Source organism: Meriones unguiculatus, chromosome 2, assembly GCF_030254825.1.
Source record: "Meriones unguiculatus strain TT.TT164.6M chromosome 2, Bangor_MerUng_6.1, whole genome shotgun sequence".
In the NCBI taxonomy this organism is placed as follows: Eukaryota; Metazoa; Chordata; class Mammalia; order Rodentia; family Muridae; genus Meriones; species Meriones unguiculatus.
Genome location: NC_083350.1, coordinates 50,774,184 through 50,789,789, shown reverse-complemented (window position 1 = coordinate 50,789,789; position 15,606 = coordinate 50,774,184). Strand labels below are relative to the sequence as shown.

At 40.5% G+C, this 15,606-nt stretch overlaps 1 protein-coding gene across 14 annotated transcripts in view; it reads left to right on the top strand.

Moving 5' to 3' along the window:
• Positions 1 to 15,606, top strand: part of LOC110543938 (protocadherin alpha-C2) — a 221,863-nt gene that overhangs the window by 180,966 nt on the left and 25,291 nt on the right. For all 14 annotated transcript variants that reach the window (XM_060377407.1, XM_060377411.1, XM_060377412.1 and 11 more), the window contains exons 2-3: positions 7,393 to 7,451; positions 10,505 to 10,593. In XM_060377407.1, the coding sequence (XP_060233390.1) occupies positions 7,393 to 7,451; positions 10,505 to 10,593 (148 nt within the window). The remainder of the gene's footprint in view (positions 1 to 7,392; positions 7,452 to 10,504; positions 10,594 to 15,606) is intronic.

The window sequence follows — 15,606 nt, the reverse complement described above, 5'->3', positions numbered from 1 at the left end:
AGGGCTCAGCTTTGCCACCAGCTGTGTACTGGAAGCTTAGGAAAATGACATGCCTGCCCTTTCTCCCTTGGCTCAAAGCTTGGGGCATTCTGATGCATGAATTACTTCTGTCTTACACTGACCTGTATGTTAACAGTTACTGTGGCACACAAACCTTTAATCTAGGGATAAAATTATGTCAGAAAGTGATTGCTCTTGTGGGATTTTGCCAGGAGAGTGCATGAATTTAGTGAAGGCAAATGGTATCTGGTAGGCATCTCTGAAAATGCACTGAGGCGACCTGGGTTTATTGCAGTTATGGAGGAAAAGCGAGTCCTGTTGCTATAGCATGACAAAATGGTGACAGAAGTCAGTCTGTTTTGCAAATCATCATTGCTAGGTCAAGCTGACTTTCCTGGGTAGGGCTTTCTCTTTCCCTACCTAGTTGCTGCAGATGGCAGGAGGGTTTGGGAATGCAACTGATGGCATGAGCCAACATTAAAATTAATGGAGGCTGGAAATTAAAAGGGAAGGAATTTGTACTCATTGACCACTCCACTATAGAAAACGTGCCCTACTTTGCAATTTGTGTATACGTGATTTCATTTCTTGTAACTTTTACATGAAAAAAACATTACCAGAGAGGTTATATAACACAGCACACTGCTAGTTGTATTTTAAGCCACATTTGTTTGACTGTAAAGCCTCTGTTTCGTTCAATAGTAGGAGAAATCTCGTGTGTGTGTGTGTGTGTGTGTGTGTGTGTGTGTGTGTGTGGGCATGGGATATTTGGGCAAAATGCTACTTCTAGCTATTTATTTATTTATTGCTTTACTATCGGCAAGTCTTACTCAGAGCTTTTATCTTTGTTCTTTCACTGAACTTTCTTTTGTTGCGTATTAAACATCAATATTTAGCAGCAGACTTTGATCTTTTGGTAGCCTTCACATTGTTCTTTGTTTGTTTGTATGTTTGTTTGTTTGTTTTGTTTTAAATTTCATGAGTTGTGCAATGACAGCTTTTTTTTTGGCAACAGAGCAGAATTTCTCTTTGGGGCTTTCTGGAAACTTGAAGGTGAAAGTAGTTGGCACACCTCCTTCCGAGTCTTTACGAGAAAAAAGGCCAAATCCTAAAATTGACTGCTAATGAGTCATTCTGAGTACTCAGTGGCATAGCATGTGAAATCATAAAGAAGAGCAGAGAAGTATAAGCTTGGCTTCATTTCTGTGCATAATGAAGCAGTTTTCAGTCATTTCTACGCTCTCTGTGTACACATTCAGCTTGAGCCCAGACATGGGAACCTGAAAGGGTTAACACAATGTTCCATTCGCTCTGGGGCTGACTTTGTTGTGGGCTCTGTCCTGGGACAAATTACACACTCAGTGCACAGTAATGAGGTGGCGTGTTTTTAAAACTGTAAAATGGTCAGACTAGACAAAGCTTTTTTTTTTTTTTTTTTTGAGACAGTCTCATATGGGCTAGACTGGCCTCTAACTCAATGTGTTGCTGAAAATGACCTTGAACTCCTACTCCTGATGCCCCTGCCTCTGCTTCTTGAGAGATTTTATTTTGTATTTGTTATTTTTATGTGCTTGTTTTTGGACCTATAGTTTATTTGCACCACGTGTGTTTCAGGGCCCACAGAGGGCAGAAGATGTTGAATCCTGGGAACTGGAATTTCTGGCAGTCACGGGCTTTGGTGTGGTTGCTGGGACTGAATCCTGATCTTCTGCAAAAGCAGTAAATTCTCTAAACCACTGAGCCTATCTCTCCGCTCCAAGGCCAAGAAATTTAACCATGAATTTCTGTTCTAGTATTTCATCTTTGATGATCAGTTTTCCATGGGAGGGCCTGTTTAATGTCTCCATTTTCATACTGGTTATGGGGAGGTCGTGAGAAAAAAAGTTTATTCTTCTTTGTCTGATAGTACATTTTCTTCAAATAACTACCTTCCTTGTTTTTCTCCATAGAGACAATTGAGGCAAAAGGAATAATGTCTTAGTTCTTCTCTGTCTCTTTAGACATGTTCTGACTGATGAAGAAATGTATCTCTTGTGACTTGATTGCCATTGACCTAACCTTTCCTCTGACCCCACAGTGAGCTATCACTATGGGCATCTGATCTTACTTAGAACACCCTGTAGGGACACTGCTTGGCATATTATACATTGTCTGTTGGCACTCTGTCTGCCTGACAGAATAGCAGATTCATTTCTGGATTCTTGCCCTGGATATGAAATTTTGCTTTCAATGAGAGGGCAGAATGATGTCAGTTTATAAGCATTTGAGGGAAATTTGCCATCATCAAGATGTTTTTAGGAGGCTTTGATGGAATTCTTCTTCTTCTTCTTCTCCTTCTTCTTCTTCTTCTCCTCCTCCTCCCCTCCTCCTCCTCCTCCTCCTCCTCCTCCTCCTCCTCCTTCTTCTTCCTCTCCCTCTCCTCCCCCCTCCCCCCTCATCTTCTTCCTTCTCTTTCTTTCTGTCAGCATACAAAATGATTGGTTGGTTTTGGGGTCCACTTAAATCCAACATAACTCAAAAACCAGGTCAGTGCAGATGGCCAAATTATATTGTCATCAAGTTGCTACTGATTGATCAGGGCCAAAGAACAGACTTGGGAGCTGAACTACAGCCTTGAAGGGACGTTGTGTAGCATATTTAAAGAATGAAACCACAAAGCAAGGGGGAGCAGGGTGGGCTGTAGCATTGTCCGATCGTATTTTGACATAAGGGGTTAAGCAAGGGAATTTCCATCAGCCAGGGTAACAGTAGGTTCCTGGGCCTGAGAACATGAACTTAGTTGACCCTGCCAGCAAAATAGAGAAGCTGTTCTTGAAATGACTGGACTCAGACAACTGTCTACTTACAAATTGTTCCTGAGATGGCTGGACTCAGATAACTGTGTCCTTACAACAGAAGCTTTTGGGAAGTCCCCAGCTGCCCTAGTGCCTGGAACCTTGAACTTAGTTTCTCCCTGTGATTAAATAGAGTCTAAAAACTAAATGGTAGTACTTAGAATAAATTCCCTTTGCTTGTTCCCAAAAGTTGTATCTTGGCATTTTCTTACTTTGTTTTTGTTGTTTCCCCCTCTGGTCTCCTTCCTCCTTTGACGTAGCTCCAATTCTGATTTCATGTCGCATATAATGTATTATTGCAGGTGTTTTAAAATGTGACTTTGCAGGACCCCACTTGGGTCAGAGCTGCTATGCGTGTTATATAATATTAGCATAGTCTACTTAGCATATTATTTTGATCAAAATTTATATCAGTAGCCATGATTTAAAAATTTATAGATCAAGAGAACTCTTTAGCAACGTTTTAAGTCTACTCACCTAAAAATTATGCAAGCTCTTTCCTTTCAAGAGTTAGAAGTTGGCACATGCAAAGAAATGCCTGGAATTGCAAAGGTGGAGAGAAATATAGTTTCTTTCTAGCCTTGCTGGTTCCAGGGACATGCAACTGTGTGTAACAAGCCATGCATCCAGAATAAGCAGACCCAGCACTTCCTGTTTGAACTAGAATCTACCAGTATATGTTAAAGTCATGTTTATTCCCTGCTCTGTGGCTTAGCATTTACATGTTGTACTTGGAGGGAAGTTTTCTACCCAGAATCCTCAAGTTTTTCCTCTTCCAATTTTGATTTACTGAAAGACCAATATGCAATATATTTGTGATTGTTTTAAGTATTATATTTCAGTTCTGCTTTAATGCACTCCTTTTCTATAGCTTCGCAACAAACTACCATGAATTGTGGTTAAAACCTCATCCATTTAGCGTCTCACAGCCCTGCAATATGTGGTTGAGTTTTCCACTTCAGCTTTCATAAAGCTAAAAAAAAATCCAACATGACGATTAGGTACCAACATTCAACATGTTGTTTAGGTACTCTTCAGGAGGCCTGAGGAAGAAACTACTTGGAAGTTCATTCAGATTGTTGGCAGAGTCCACTTCCTTGGGGACAGACTCCTATGCTGGCTTCTCTCTTTTTCCTAGGGCTGAGGAGAAACATTACTCTCAGCTCAGAGAGGTTTCTCTGCGGTCCTGTCATGTGTGACTTGCTCTCAGGGCTGGCTTTAGAGAATCTGCTGTCAGAGGGAGTCTCTCATGCTTCAAATCTCTCTCACTTCTGTCTGTGACTTCTAGACTTGAATTTAAAAGGCTCTTGTGATTAGGTTGGTCATACCAAATAATCTCCGCTTTATGAAAGACAGCTGAGCCATGTAACACAACTAAGGGAGTAAGTCTGTCGCAGCCTGGGTTTTGAGATTAGACAGCACACGTACATTTGATGCGGGCATCTCAAGGTTGACATAGCATTCTGCCTCCTACAGTTTAGACCGACGTTCATTACATAGCACTATGAAAAGTTGGCTGTGAACACATTCTGAAAAGTCTTATTTGGAAGAAAAGGGAGATGTCACATGCAGTTTCAGGTTTTAAAGAGCAGTTTATTGACAAATTCAACAGCAATTTGCATGGTGAGAAGACAGCATTTTATTTCACTGAGTGTTCATGTGAGTTTATGAATACACAGGATATTTTTAACCTGTCTTACTTTAAACCATCTTAGAAGTGATTCATCCTTCTGTTGCTTAAGTATCCTAAGCCATAAATCACAAATAATTCCATAACAGGATAAATTAAACCTTTGTATAATTTTAGCAAGAACTCAAGTTGGTTCTTGTTCTTCAATAATATTACGTCACCCATATGGATTACCTAAATTGACTTTTTCTGCATCTAGAGTTCTGCGAGTATTTATTGTATGAGAAGACTAAGCTGGAGTACTCACCAATGGACATTCAGCACAAGCTGTGGTGGTGTGGGTCTGTAATTCCAGCAGTTGGCAGGTGGAGTCAGGAGAATCAAGAGTTCATGGCCAGCCTTGGCATAGTGAATTTGAGCCATCTTGGGTACGTGTTCTTGAAGGTGAACAAACAAACAGACAAACAAAATGGAGAGAGAGAAAAACCCTATAACTCTGGGATGAAATATTCAAATATCTTAGAGGTAAACAATCATAGTTATTCCAAGGCCTTCCTGTCCTATAGCAGATACATCAGTAGTCAGTCTTTCAACCTGGACTTTTCCCAAACTGTACTGTTTTGTATGCAACCCATATATATTTTTGGTTTTCAACATCTAGGAATGTAGAAGTAACTATATATAACTACCACTTGAATTCAACGTTCAGGCAAATTTAATGTCTTTAGAGAACATTCATTTTATAATTTAAATGCAATTATCACAACTTGTGTGGCATTTGATTTATTTAAAAATACTCTAAAAATCTATTCAATATCGACCTATTCTATGTTCAAAGGATATAACCCTGTGTTCATGACTATTTTGAGGATACCTGTGTGCTTTATGAGTAAAACAAATACAGTCAGTTTCACAGAATATATTGTTTGATCAGGAAAGTATTGGCATGAAAATGTTTATTTTGTTGTGTAGTATTGGATGGTGAATTAAAACATACTAATTGCTTTCTTCTTTTTCTCCCCTGTCTGATCTTATTGCCATAAGAAATCTCATAGCTATCATTCTAGCAAATGAATCTGAAAAGTATGCTGCTGCTGACGGACTGTTATTGAAAAAAGCAACATGACAAATTAAATGTGTTATTGAGGTAGTGAAATTGTGTAATAAAGTGAGTTTCCTGTTCAGCCCTGATAGAATTGTGCCTTTCAGCAAATTGAGGTTAGTGATTTCAACCCAAAGATCAAGTTGCAGTAATTTTCATCTCAAGTGTTACCCAATCATAAAATAATAAGCAACAGTTACTCAGCAGATGTCAGAATCTTTCTAAAAAGATTCTTCTCAGTGGACATGCTAACACTGGTGCTGCCTGTGGCAGAAGAAGACAGTGAGGACAAGCACTTGATAAGATGTATTTTACTCACATTTTCAGGTTCATAAAACTATTTGCAAGCCTTTTATCTTTTGACACCTCTCACAATACTTGTAGAAAATGGATGCCGATTTCATTTGGTCTGTAGGTAATTTATGCTGCTTTATATGGTACAATCATAGCATGTTATAAGTTTTTTGTTGTTGTTGTTTTGAGACAGGGTTTCTCTATGTAGTCAGTCCTGGCTGTCCTGGACTCATTTTGTAGACCAGGCTGGTCTCAAACTCACAATATCCTCCTGCCTCTGCTTCCCGAGTGCTGGGATTAAATGCATGTGCTACCACCGCCCAGCTGCATGTTACAGATTTGAAAACCAAGGATGAAGCTAATTACATATACACATCTTGCCAGGAGAATACAAAAGAATGAGGTGACAGCTTGTACGAGGGTGGAGGATGCCGATCCCATCACTTTTGTGGGCATAATGAAGTGTATTTATGAAAATACTTCACCTTTCTTGTGTGGACTGTTTGAACGATGGGGTTAAGAATAGTTTGAACTTTAAAGTAGTTGGTTGGCATTGCTGCAGCTTTATGTTGCTAACTATGGCCAGGGCAATTGGGAGGAAATCACATATTACAACCTTCTTCCTTTTGCAGCTCAACTGCGCCTAGACTCCATGCCTCCTTTTTGTATCTAGCCATTCTGAGTACCTTCTAACCAAGACATAGCTTCCTCCACATTCTTCAGGTGCCCATACTTTCCTCCTTATCAATTCTACTTTGGAATGACAGTTTGTGGCCAGAGGGCACACAGATTTTCTTTCTAGGACACAGGTGGTGCAGAAAGAGATGGGGTCCTCATGGATTTCAGCTACTTCCTGCTAAGCAATCAGAGCCTAGTGAAGAGAACTGAATGAGGAGGCAAAATGTGAGAGGAGCTGGGAGCCAGTATAGATTTATGAGAAGGTTTGGGTGGCAAAGCAAGGTCAAACTGCAGTGGTTTGTTTTCTTCTCTCTGCTCTCCCTCTTCCATCAAGTCAAGAGGCTGTTATCGGTTGCTAGTGTTATGACTGGGCACATTCTTCCCAGGTCAAACACGCTGCAGTCTGCAAAGCCAGCAGTAGATTGCAGTCCTCTGCAGTCCAGCCAGGTTGGCAGAATTTGCGTGAGCCTGTACTGCTCTAGCTACAAGACTGAAGGTGTGCCTTTGATGGGGTACTTGAGGGTAAAAACAGTGAAAGCTTTTCCTGTCAAGACAGAGTCCTCTAATGTTTTAAGAATATAGACTTATATTTGACAGGGCAAAGCTAAACCTGACCCACACAACACCCCTAAATATGGATTTCCATGGTGTTTAGTCTGTGGCAGGTAATTTAATTTTCTCCTAAAAGTGATGTGTGTTATCGTTTTCATTTTAGCATTCTGCATCAGATGTCCCATTTGGTATTTTTGATTGATGCAGAAAATATTTAAGGAATAACTAATCAATTAATACTACCCCTGGGAGAACACTGACTTGCCATTTTAACAGCAAACTCTCTTTGTGATTTTTTGCAGCCCCGTCAGCCCAACCCTGACTGGCGTTACTCTGCTTCCTTAAGAGCAGGCATGCACAGGTATGTGTTTCCTTCCTCCCTCCCTCCCTCCTGCCTTTACTTGGGAGTAACTTGAAGTGGGCTTTGTTAGATAAACTGTATCTCCACAGCCCAGAAGCAGCTGTTTTAATTGAGAAGCTTAAAAACTCTGCCCGGGAATGCAATTATTTTGGTCTCCATGATTATTTCTTGAAACATGGGAAGTAATCAGTGCCAAGTGTTTATTGAGTGCTGGGAAATGAGGATGCCATATAGAACCAGAGGCCGGTGTCGGTACTCATCAAAATTCCTGCAAAGATGCATCAGTTTAAAAGGCATTTACTTCAACATAAACCTATTTTAAATTTTCTGTGATAATTCCAGCTCCTTCATCCCCTTTCACCTACACTTTCTGTCTCTCTTGAAAATTATAATTAGTGCAAGTCAGCCACTTTCAGGTTTGAGTACATTATAAATGTATATACATACAGTATTTCCTATCTCATACTCCTTGTTCTCCTAGCTCACGCTGAGTCTGTTAGCCATGTTAACTGATAGCTATTCTTGTTTATATGTTTCTCCCTTCTGGAACCTTTTGTCTTCTCCATCATTTTGCTCTCTTACCTATATAATGAGCCAATACAGTGGGCCATGTTCAGGACTTTGTTGAATATCTGGAGACCAAATCTAGCTTGCTTTAGATTGACCTAGAATAATAGCATTACTCGAGACTCAGATTTAATATAGTTTTCTCTTTTCTATTTGTCTCTTTGACAGTAACTGATTCCCAGAGCTGATGTGTTCATGCCATGGGGGCAAATGAAAGACTCATTATTTGTGACTGTCTTTGGAAGCCAGATAGGGAGACTCAAGAAACCAATGATTGTATTAGCAAAAGGATTTTTGAAGAAGAAATGAACTGCAGACTTTAAGCCCCTCAGAATATCTGGACACTTATTAATTGAGTCTTTATCAAACCTAGGTCAATGTCTAAAGAGAAAACTTACAGAAGTGTATGTGTAGAATTAATGAAGAAAATACAATTTCATCGCATTAAACATGCATTTAAATTTATTACATTAAAATAAATTAATGCTTTCTTAACCTTACAAATGAGCAGAGATTATTATGTGAGTACTATTTCTGAATCAGAAGTAATAAGGGAAGGGCTAAAGGTTGGTAACTGAGTTAGTGAGATGTCATGCTCAAACCAGGGTCATTAAGCTAGAAACCCTCATACACATGCTGTTGGGCTAGGCATAAGAGGAATTGTTTTTACTTTCTAGAGATGAATTGTGCTTTTGTCTGTATCTGGGATGTTTGTGGAGCCGTACATGAGGTAAATTAAACTCATATTGTAGTATCAGCTTTTACCATTGCGATTGAATTAGTGCTTTGCTTGAAAGGTACTGAAGCTTTGAGGTGAAGCTTTTTAAAAACTGTGTTTAAAATAAAATATTAAAGGAATTATCACTTTCTTTTCCCATAAACAACTTGCTCCTTTCAGGTTTCAGTTAAGAAATTTAAGTAGGTAAGAAATGAAATACAATTTGAAACTAAGATGTTTTATCTTTCTCACAGTGTAGGGCATTAAATATGTATCAAAGCTGTGACCTTAGAAAAATGCCCCCTTTTCACAGTGCAGTTGGCTTCTTGACCTCTTTAGCCTTGGGCATCATGTCACTCTTATTTTACTTTTTAAATCTGCTTTGAGCTGAATTGGTTGTAGAAAATTATGTCCATGTCCTTATACTTTTCTGGTAGGTCCAAGAATACCCAAAGGATATTAATATTTGCAGAAAAGAAATGAAAATTTCTCAGTTGGAAATGAAGGGAAAAGGTGTTAAGTCAAAGCTGAGTCAGTGGATTTCTACCCAGTGTGTTTGGAGTGAAAGAGCGAGGGACTGCTGGGTGTATAGATCCCCTCTCCCGTAAATGCTCTACTTACGATCTGTTGTCCCATGTAACTACTTCAGTCAGTTGCCGAAGTTTTACTAATTTAATTTGAGGTTAAACAAATGTCTAATTTAAAAGTACCCCCCAATGTTGGAAAAATTTGCCAGCTACTGAGTTGGGATTCGTTTTCCTTCGTCTATCTGGGTATATTTGAAGCTCTGTTGTGCACGAGGTATAGACATACATAAACGGATATTCTTCCTGCCCTTGGACAGTTTGTTTTCTCTCTGCTAGCCTCTATGAGTCTCTGAAATCATGTCCTGGCAGTGCTTTATGCTGATCTCCTGGATCTATGAATTGTTGTGATTGGGTTTCTCTTGTCTTAGGATATGCTGGGTATGTTGCTTATGCATAGGACAATACAGAAAAAATAAAACAGAAACAGTGGTAAGAATTAATCAGATCTGGTAGCTTTTGTTACTGTGTGCTCATCCTACTGTTCTTTTTAGCATATTAAAAAGAAAAACCACCCTTTTTTTCCAAATCAAAACTAATAAAATAGTTGAGCTGGGTGTGGTAGCACATGTCTAATACCTCAACTACTTAGGAGATAGCTAGAGAAAGACAGAGACCTCAAAGCTGGATGGAGCAACTTAGTGACATGCTGTCTTAAAGTAAATTAGGAAGGGCTGGGGATGTACCCGAGTGACAGAGACCTTAGCAAGTGTATATGAGACGCTGTGTTCAACTCTCACCGGTGCATGCATAACCCACCTCCCAGGAATGAGTTGGGTAGCCAACCTGATGTTATTGCTGACAATATTAGTATGCTTAATCTGAGAGAGGGTTGGGAGTTTGGAGAGCAAGCTTCCCTCATCAGCACTGAAATGTTAAGATAGCATTTGTCCTCTTGTGGGTTTTTTGTTAGATTTAGTGGGCACCACAAAGCATTAATGAAAACCAAAACTGCCATAAAGACAGAACACGTTATTATCACTGTAGCACAGCAGGCAGTAAGTGAGCAATGGTTTTGTAGTTTTACAAGGTGACTGCTCAGCAGTAATGGTTGCAGTTCAAGCATGAGCAAGGAGTGTTAGCTGCAGCCCTCCCTTCATAATGGAGACAATTTCTGAGGGCGGGAGGAGAGTTGGAAAAGCATTTATGGTCTAACTGTTATCTGGGTTTATATGTTTATTCAGCTCTGTTCACCTGGAGGAGGCGGGCATCCTACGGGCTGGTCCAGGAGGGCCTGATCAGCAGTGGCCAACAGTATCCAGTGCAACACCAGGTAAAGAGCCAGGCTCTCACTTTTCATGTTTAGGGTCTGGAAACTGCTCAAAGGACCTCATTTCATAAGAGCAGAAATGTTGATGGCTCCTTTTTGATTCTTTCTCTTCCTTGCAAATCCGATCTCTGCATATGCATGACTGTTTTGATTTTATGCTTAGAGTTCTTTAAGAGTTGAAAACAGATAGCTGAGAACTGGTTACACCTATTTTAATATTAAAGGCTGAAGAAACGGGGAAGTTTAGGAGTGAACCCATGTTCACACAACTTCTGAATAGTGGAGATAGGGTTCAAACACAAGTGTATCTTGCCCCAAATCCAGCCGTATGTGACATGGCTGCAAAGCACACTGCCTCGCAAGAATCCACCCAAATTAAAATGAGTACATTTGTAAAACATAACAGATGACATAGAGTGTGTATGTAAAGACTTCTTTCTAAAAATAACCAGATGCCTTTCAAATGATTAGGCTGAATAACATGTGCAGCTAAGGGTCTATTTTTTGCTGTCAACTCTAAAGATTTTCATTTATTCTAATCAAGTAGCATTTGCTATTTATGAGTGTTTCACAAGTCAAGTAAAAGTAAGATTTGTCAAAAATGCACAAGTTGAGGCAATTTATTAGACAGCTAATATTTCCAGATGGTAAGGGGAAGAACATGAAAGGACCATTGAGCAAATCTGCAACCCCAGTGCAATGAAGAGTGAGGGAAGGAGAGTGTTTTCAGAATACTTAACTGTTGTAGGATGAGGAGGCATTGAAACAGTTTGGGGCCATTCAAAGCTGCACATGAACTCATGCTTGGTCACCCTCCCTACCTTTAGGGTTAGTGTTGCTGTCATGGAGACATCATGGGTTAGTTTGGTAAACTAAGAGCTAGCTTTGAATATACCTTCTCATTAATGATGTTGGTTGGTGTAAATTCCTAGGCACATGTGAAATGGGAACATTTGTGGATTATTCCATGTTTCTGAACCAGGTTTGTCCTTCACAGTCAAAAGGATGTTAGGGCTGTATAACCCTAGTGCATATGTGTGAGTATGTATATGTGTATATGTGTGTACATATACGCATATACACACACATATATATGTGTATACACACATACACATAAATGTACATACATGTATTGGCCATCAAGCAGAGTGTATCCAAGATCTTTTTTTCTTTAATGTTTTTATTTCTAAGAGTTTCATATGTTTATACAATGAAATATCATATCTAATCCCCATTTACCCCTTCCAACTTTCACTATATCCCTCAATATGGACCCTCCTAACTTCATGGCATTTGTTCTGTTGGCCCGCTAAGTCCAATTAGAGCTGCCCAGATGTGCATGGCTGTGGAGCCACACACTGGAGAATGGGAAACCTACCAGTTACCACTTCCTCAAAAAAAAAAAAATTCCCATCATCTCTCCACCGCCAATAGCTTCTTAGGTAGGGGCATGGCCCTTCCAGCACAACTATTCTGACCCATATTTTTGATGGACATAGATGGCGAATCTACATTGCTCTCCTTGCTTACCGGCTTCTGACCCATGACTCATGGCTCTCATGGAGTGGGTAGAGCTCACATTTACCACTTACTCCGCCGTGACCTAACCATGCTTTTTGAAATGCCTCCACACCAATTACATGAAGGTAAAAGGGTTCTCTTCTGCTTCTGCCCTGTCCTTTGTACTTTGAGGCATCGGAACTCGCGGTGTGCTCTTTGAAGAGGAATGGCATAAAGATTAGGATTATGATCTAGAGTGAGAGCTGAGCTGAATTCCAGTGTCAAGCTTCCTTACTGAGCACACATCGACAGTGTGCCTAAACGTACGCTCTTTAAATTATCCTTTCTGGAAGCTGAAAAAACAAAGCAGCACCTTTGATATTTGACTTGTCATGAGAACTGAAGAAAAAAGAAGGGCTGAACAGTGCGTGGCAGGTGTCACCAATGCATACTTAGTCTGCTAACCCTATTTTTTAGGGGTGAGGCGTACTTACATCATTTAATCTACTATCTGGCTTTGACAGATGCCATCCATCATGGTTAGAATGCAGTAGTTCTCATATGTAGGTCCAGATTCAGGTCTTCTGAGGTTTCTTGGATCATTCAAGCATCCATACAGTCCAGTCACCCACCTCTACCCCCTGGACATTAAGTGAGGAGGGTTTGTTTGTTGCTCCCAAAAGAAAAGGAAAATGCTTCTCTAAAGTTGATTTTTCAATCCTAAACGAAGCCTTCTTTATACTGACACTGTCACTCCATGTGCTTCATGGAGTGAAGGTGCTTCTGGGAAGTTTCTTCCTTGTGCTTGCTGCCCTTACACTTGTGTCAGCAATTCCTGTGCCTTGCCATGACTGTCCTTTTCATGCCAACACCAGCAGTGGCGTGGCATGAGAGAACCTGGGCATGTTTTGCATGTTTTTTTTAATCCATGTGTGTGCCCCTTGGAGTTGTTTTCCCTTTTAATTCTTCTGCTCTGTTGGTAAGCTGTTCACTTAATTTCACAGTCTGTAGAAGCCTGGGATAAAGAAGCTGTGTTCTGAAGGGATCAATGGAGGCATCACAGGTGATGTTTTCTGTAGGATAAACAAGTCAGGCATTAAATTGGTTGATTTTCATTACTGGCTCCTGTTCTCCAGCTTTGCCTTTTGTGTAAGCAGACCTGGTTGACATGCCTCCTTATTTCTCTTAAGCATCCGGTGGGAATGTGCATGGAGAAAATTAGCTAAACAGTGAATGCGAAAAATGCAGTTACAGCCTCTGAAAGGGTGGAGGGATGTGTTCTAGAGGGAGGGACATTAAAGGGCCAGAGACTCGTGGTACAGCTCTTTAACTTTGTGTGGGTGGGTGCCCTGAAAAAGCCTTCATGAATGTTCTCTTGTGATTAACGACTAGAGGAATCCAGAGGGATCCCCAAAAAGATGGTCTCTGAGTTCTAGGGAACTCGTCTGGCTGTCTGCAGTGGTCAGGCTGCCCTTGCCTGTTAGTTCTTCAAGGCTCCTCTTTATACATTTCCTAGAATCTCTAGAGCTACCAGATATGTGCAAACTGGATATAATAATGCACACATCAGCACAAGGGATGCCGATGGAGTAACAGGGTTTCACGTAGAGGCCAACCTAATCTATATGGGAGACTCTTTCTCTGAAAAACAAACAACAAACAGTAAATGCCAAACAAAAAACAACAACAATCTACTTCCTAAAGCAACAGTAAAAATATTTTACAATGAGAACTCTAACTGAATCTTCAAGTTCTGCATCCATGAAGTCAACCAACCACAAATAGAAAATATGTGGTAAAAATGCATCTCTACCAGACACGTACAGGCATATTTTTGGTCACCATTTCCCTAAATAGTACAAGGTAAAAAATCCACATAGCATTTTTCATTGTGTTAGGCATTATCACTCATCTAGAGATGATATAAAGTGTTCAGAAGGATGTGTGATATTAACATGCAAACACTATACTATTTTGTATGTGATTTGATTGGGTGTCTGATGGTCCTGGAGCCCATCCCCCCTGGATAGCCAGGGATAATAACTGTTCTTTCTATTTATCAAAAGAGCCCAGGGAATTCCAAGGCACACAGCTCTGCCAAAGATAGCATTATAGCTAGTGAAGGAAGCCCCCAGGGGACCTGGAACTAAACAGTGAAAGATTAATTGGGTGGGAAAGGCTCTAAAGCAATGAGTCTTAGCCGGAGAACTCAGGGTACTAGACAGTGGTTCTCAAAGCATAGTTCCTGGGGTAGAGTAGCAACAATATGTAGGGACTTGTTAGAAATGCCAAGTGTTCAAACAAGCTCTCCACGTGGTCTCAATGCACCCTGAAACTCAGGTGGTGGGTTTGGTAACTCTGGTCTGTGATCTCCACTGCTCAGGAGGCGGCCAGCAGGGGGACTGCAAGTTTAAGTCCAACCTGGACAACCATAATGAGACACTGTCTCAAAATAAAAAGCAAAAAGAGCAGTAAATGGTAACTCACTGCCAGAGCACTTACCTATGTGTGGGAAGCCCTGCACTCAATTCCCATGCCAAAATTGCAAATCAGTAACAGCAAAGATGAATTGGGCCAGAGTAAATATTTCTGGTGTTGCTTAGTATGTTCAGAGGCTCAGAAACTGTGTGGAAGCCATCTGTTTATGTGTCTTGTGGGAAGGAGGAGCCTTTCCCAGACCCAAGAGACAACTGCTAAGCTACTGGAGCTCTGGATTCAGAGGCTCCTTCCTTTGATTTTGGCTATGCTGCTCCATTGCTCTATGCTCCTAAGACCCTTCTGTGCTCAGTTTCTTTTTCAGGAGATGGGTGTAAGAGTGGTGTCTTCCTTACGAAACCATTACAATTATTAAATGACATAGCACTCACATATTAAAGAGTCCAAATAAAAAACATCTAGTGAAAAAAAGAGCTATTTTTATGATTTCTCTTTTTTAAAAAAAAGGTGAATTTATTCTTTCTTTACCTTCAAAATTTAGATCCCGAGTTTCTCTGAGTAGTCTCTGTGGGTAGGCTGTGTTACTGAAATTTTAAGTGCTCATCTCTGTATTTCCTTGTAGGATTGCTTTTGTCCTGGTTTGTCACATCTCTTTACTCTGCGGGAAATGGACATGGTTATGTGTCCTACTTTTATAGGGAGACTCCAAGCTCTTGCACATTCTACAGATTTTTGCCTTTCTCGCCAAGCCAGGTCCCCAAGGAAAGACTCAGTACAGACTCCATCTCTAATCCCTCCTCCCAAAGAAACCCTAAGCTTTTTTTTTTTTTTTTTTTTTTGAGTCCATTTAGGAGCACTGTCAACATCTTTTATGTCTCTTGAGTGAGTGCAGCCTCAGGCTCTTAGGGGAGAATTTAGAAAGCCTGCTGTTCCACTAACCTGCTCACCCTGGACTTCAGCTGTTGTCATGGCAATGCTGGGTTTGGTAGGTACGTACATATCCTTATTAGGAGAAAAAAATGAGTTCAGGACTCCTGTGAGTAGGGCATTTTCTCTCTGTGTCCTCCACTGTCACCTTCC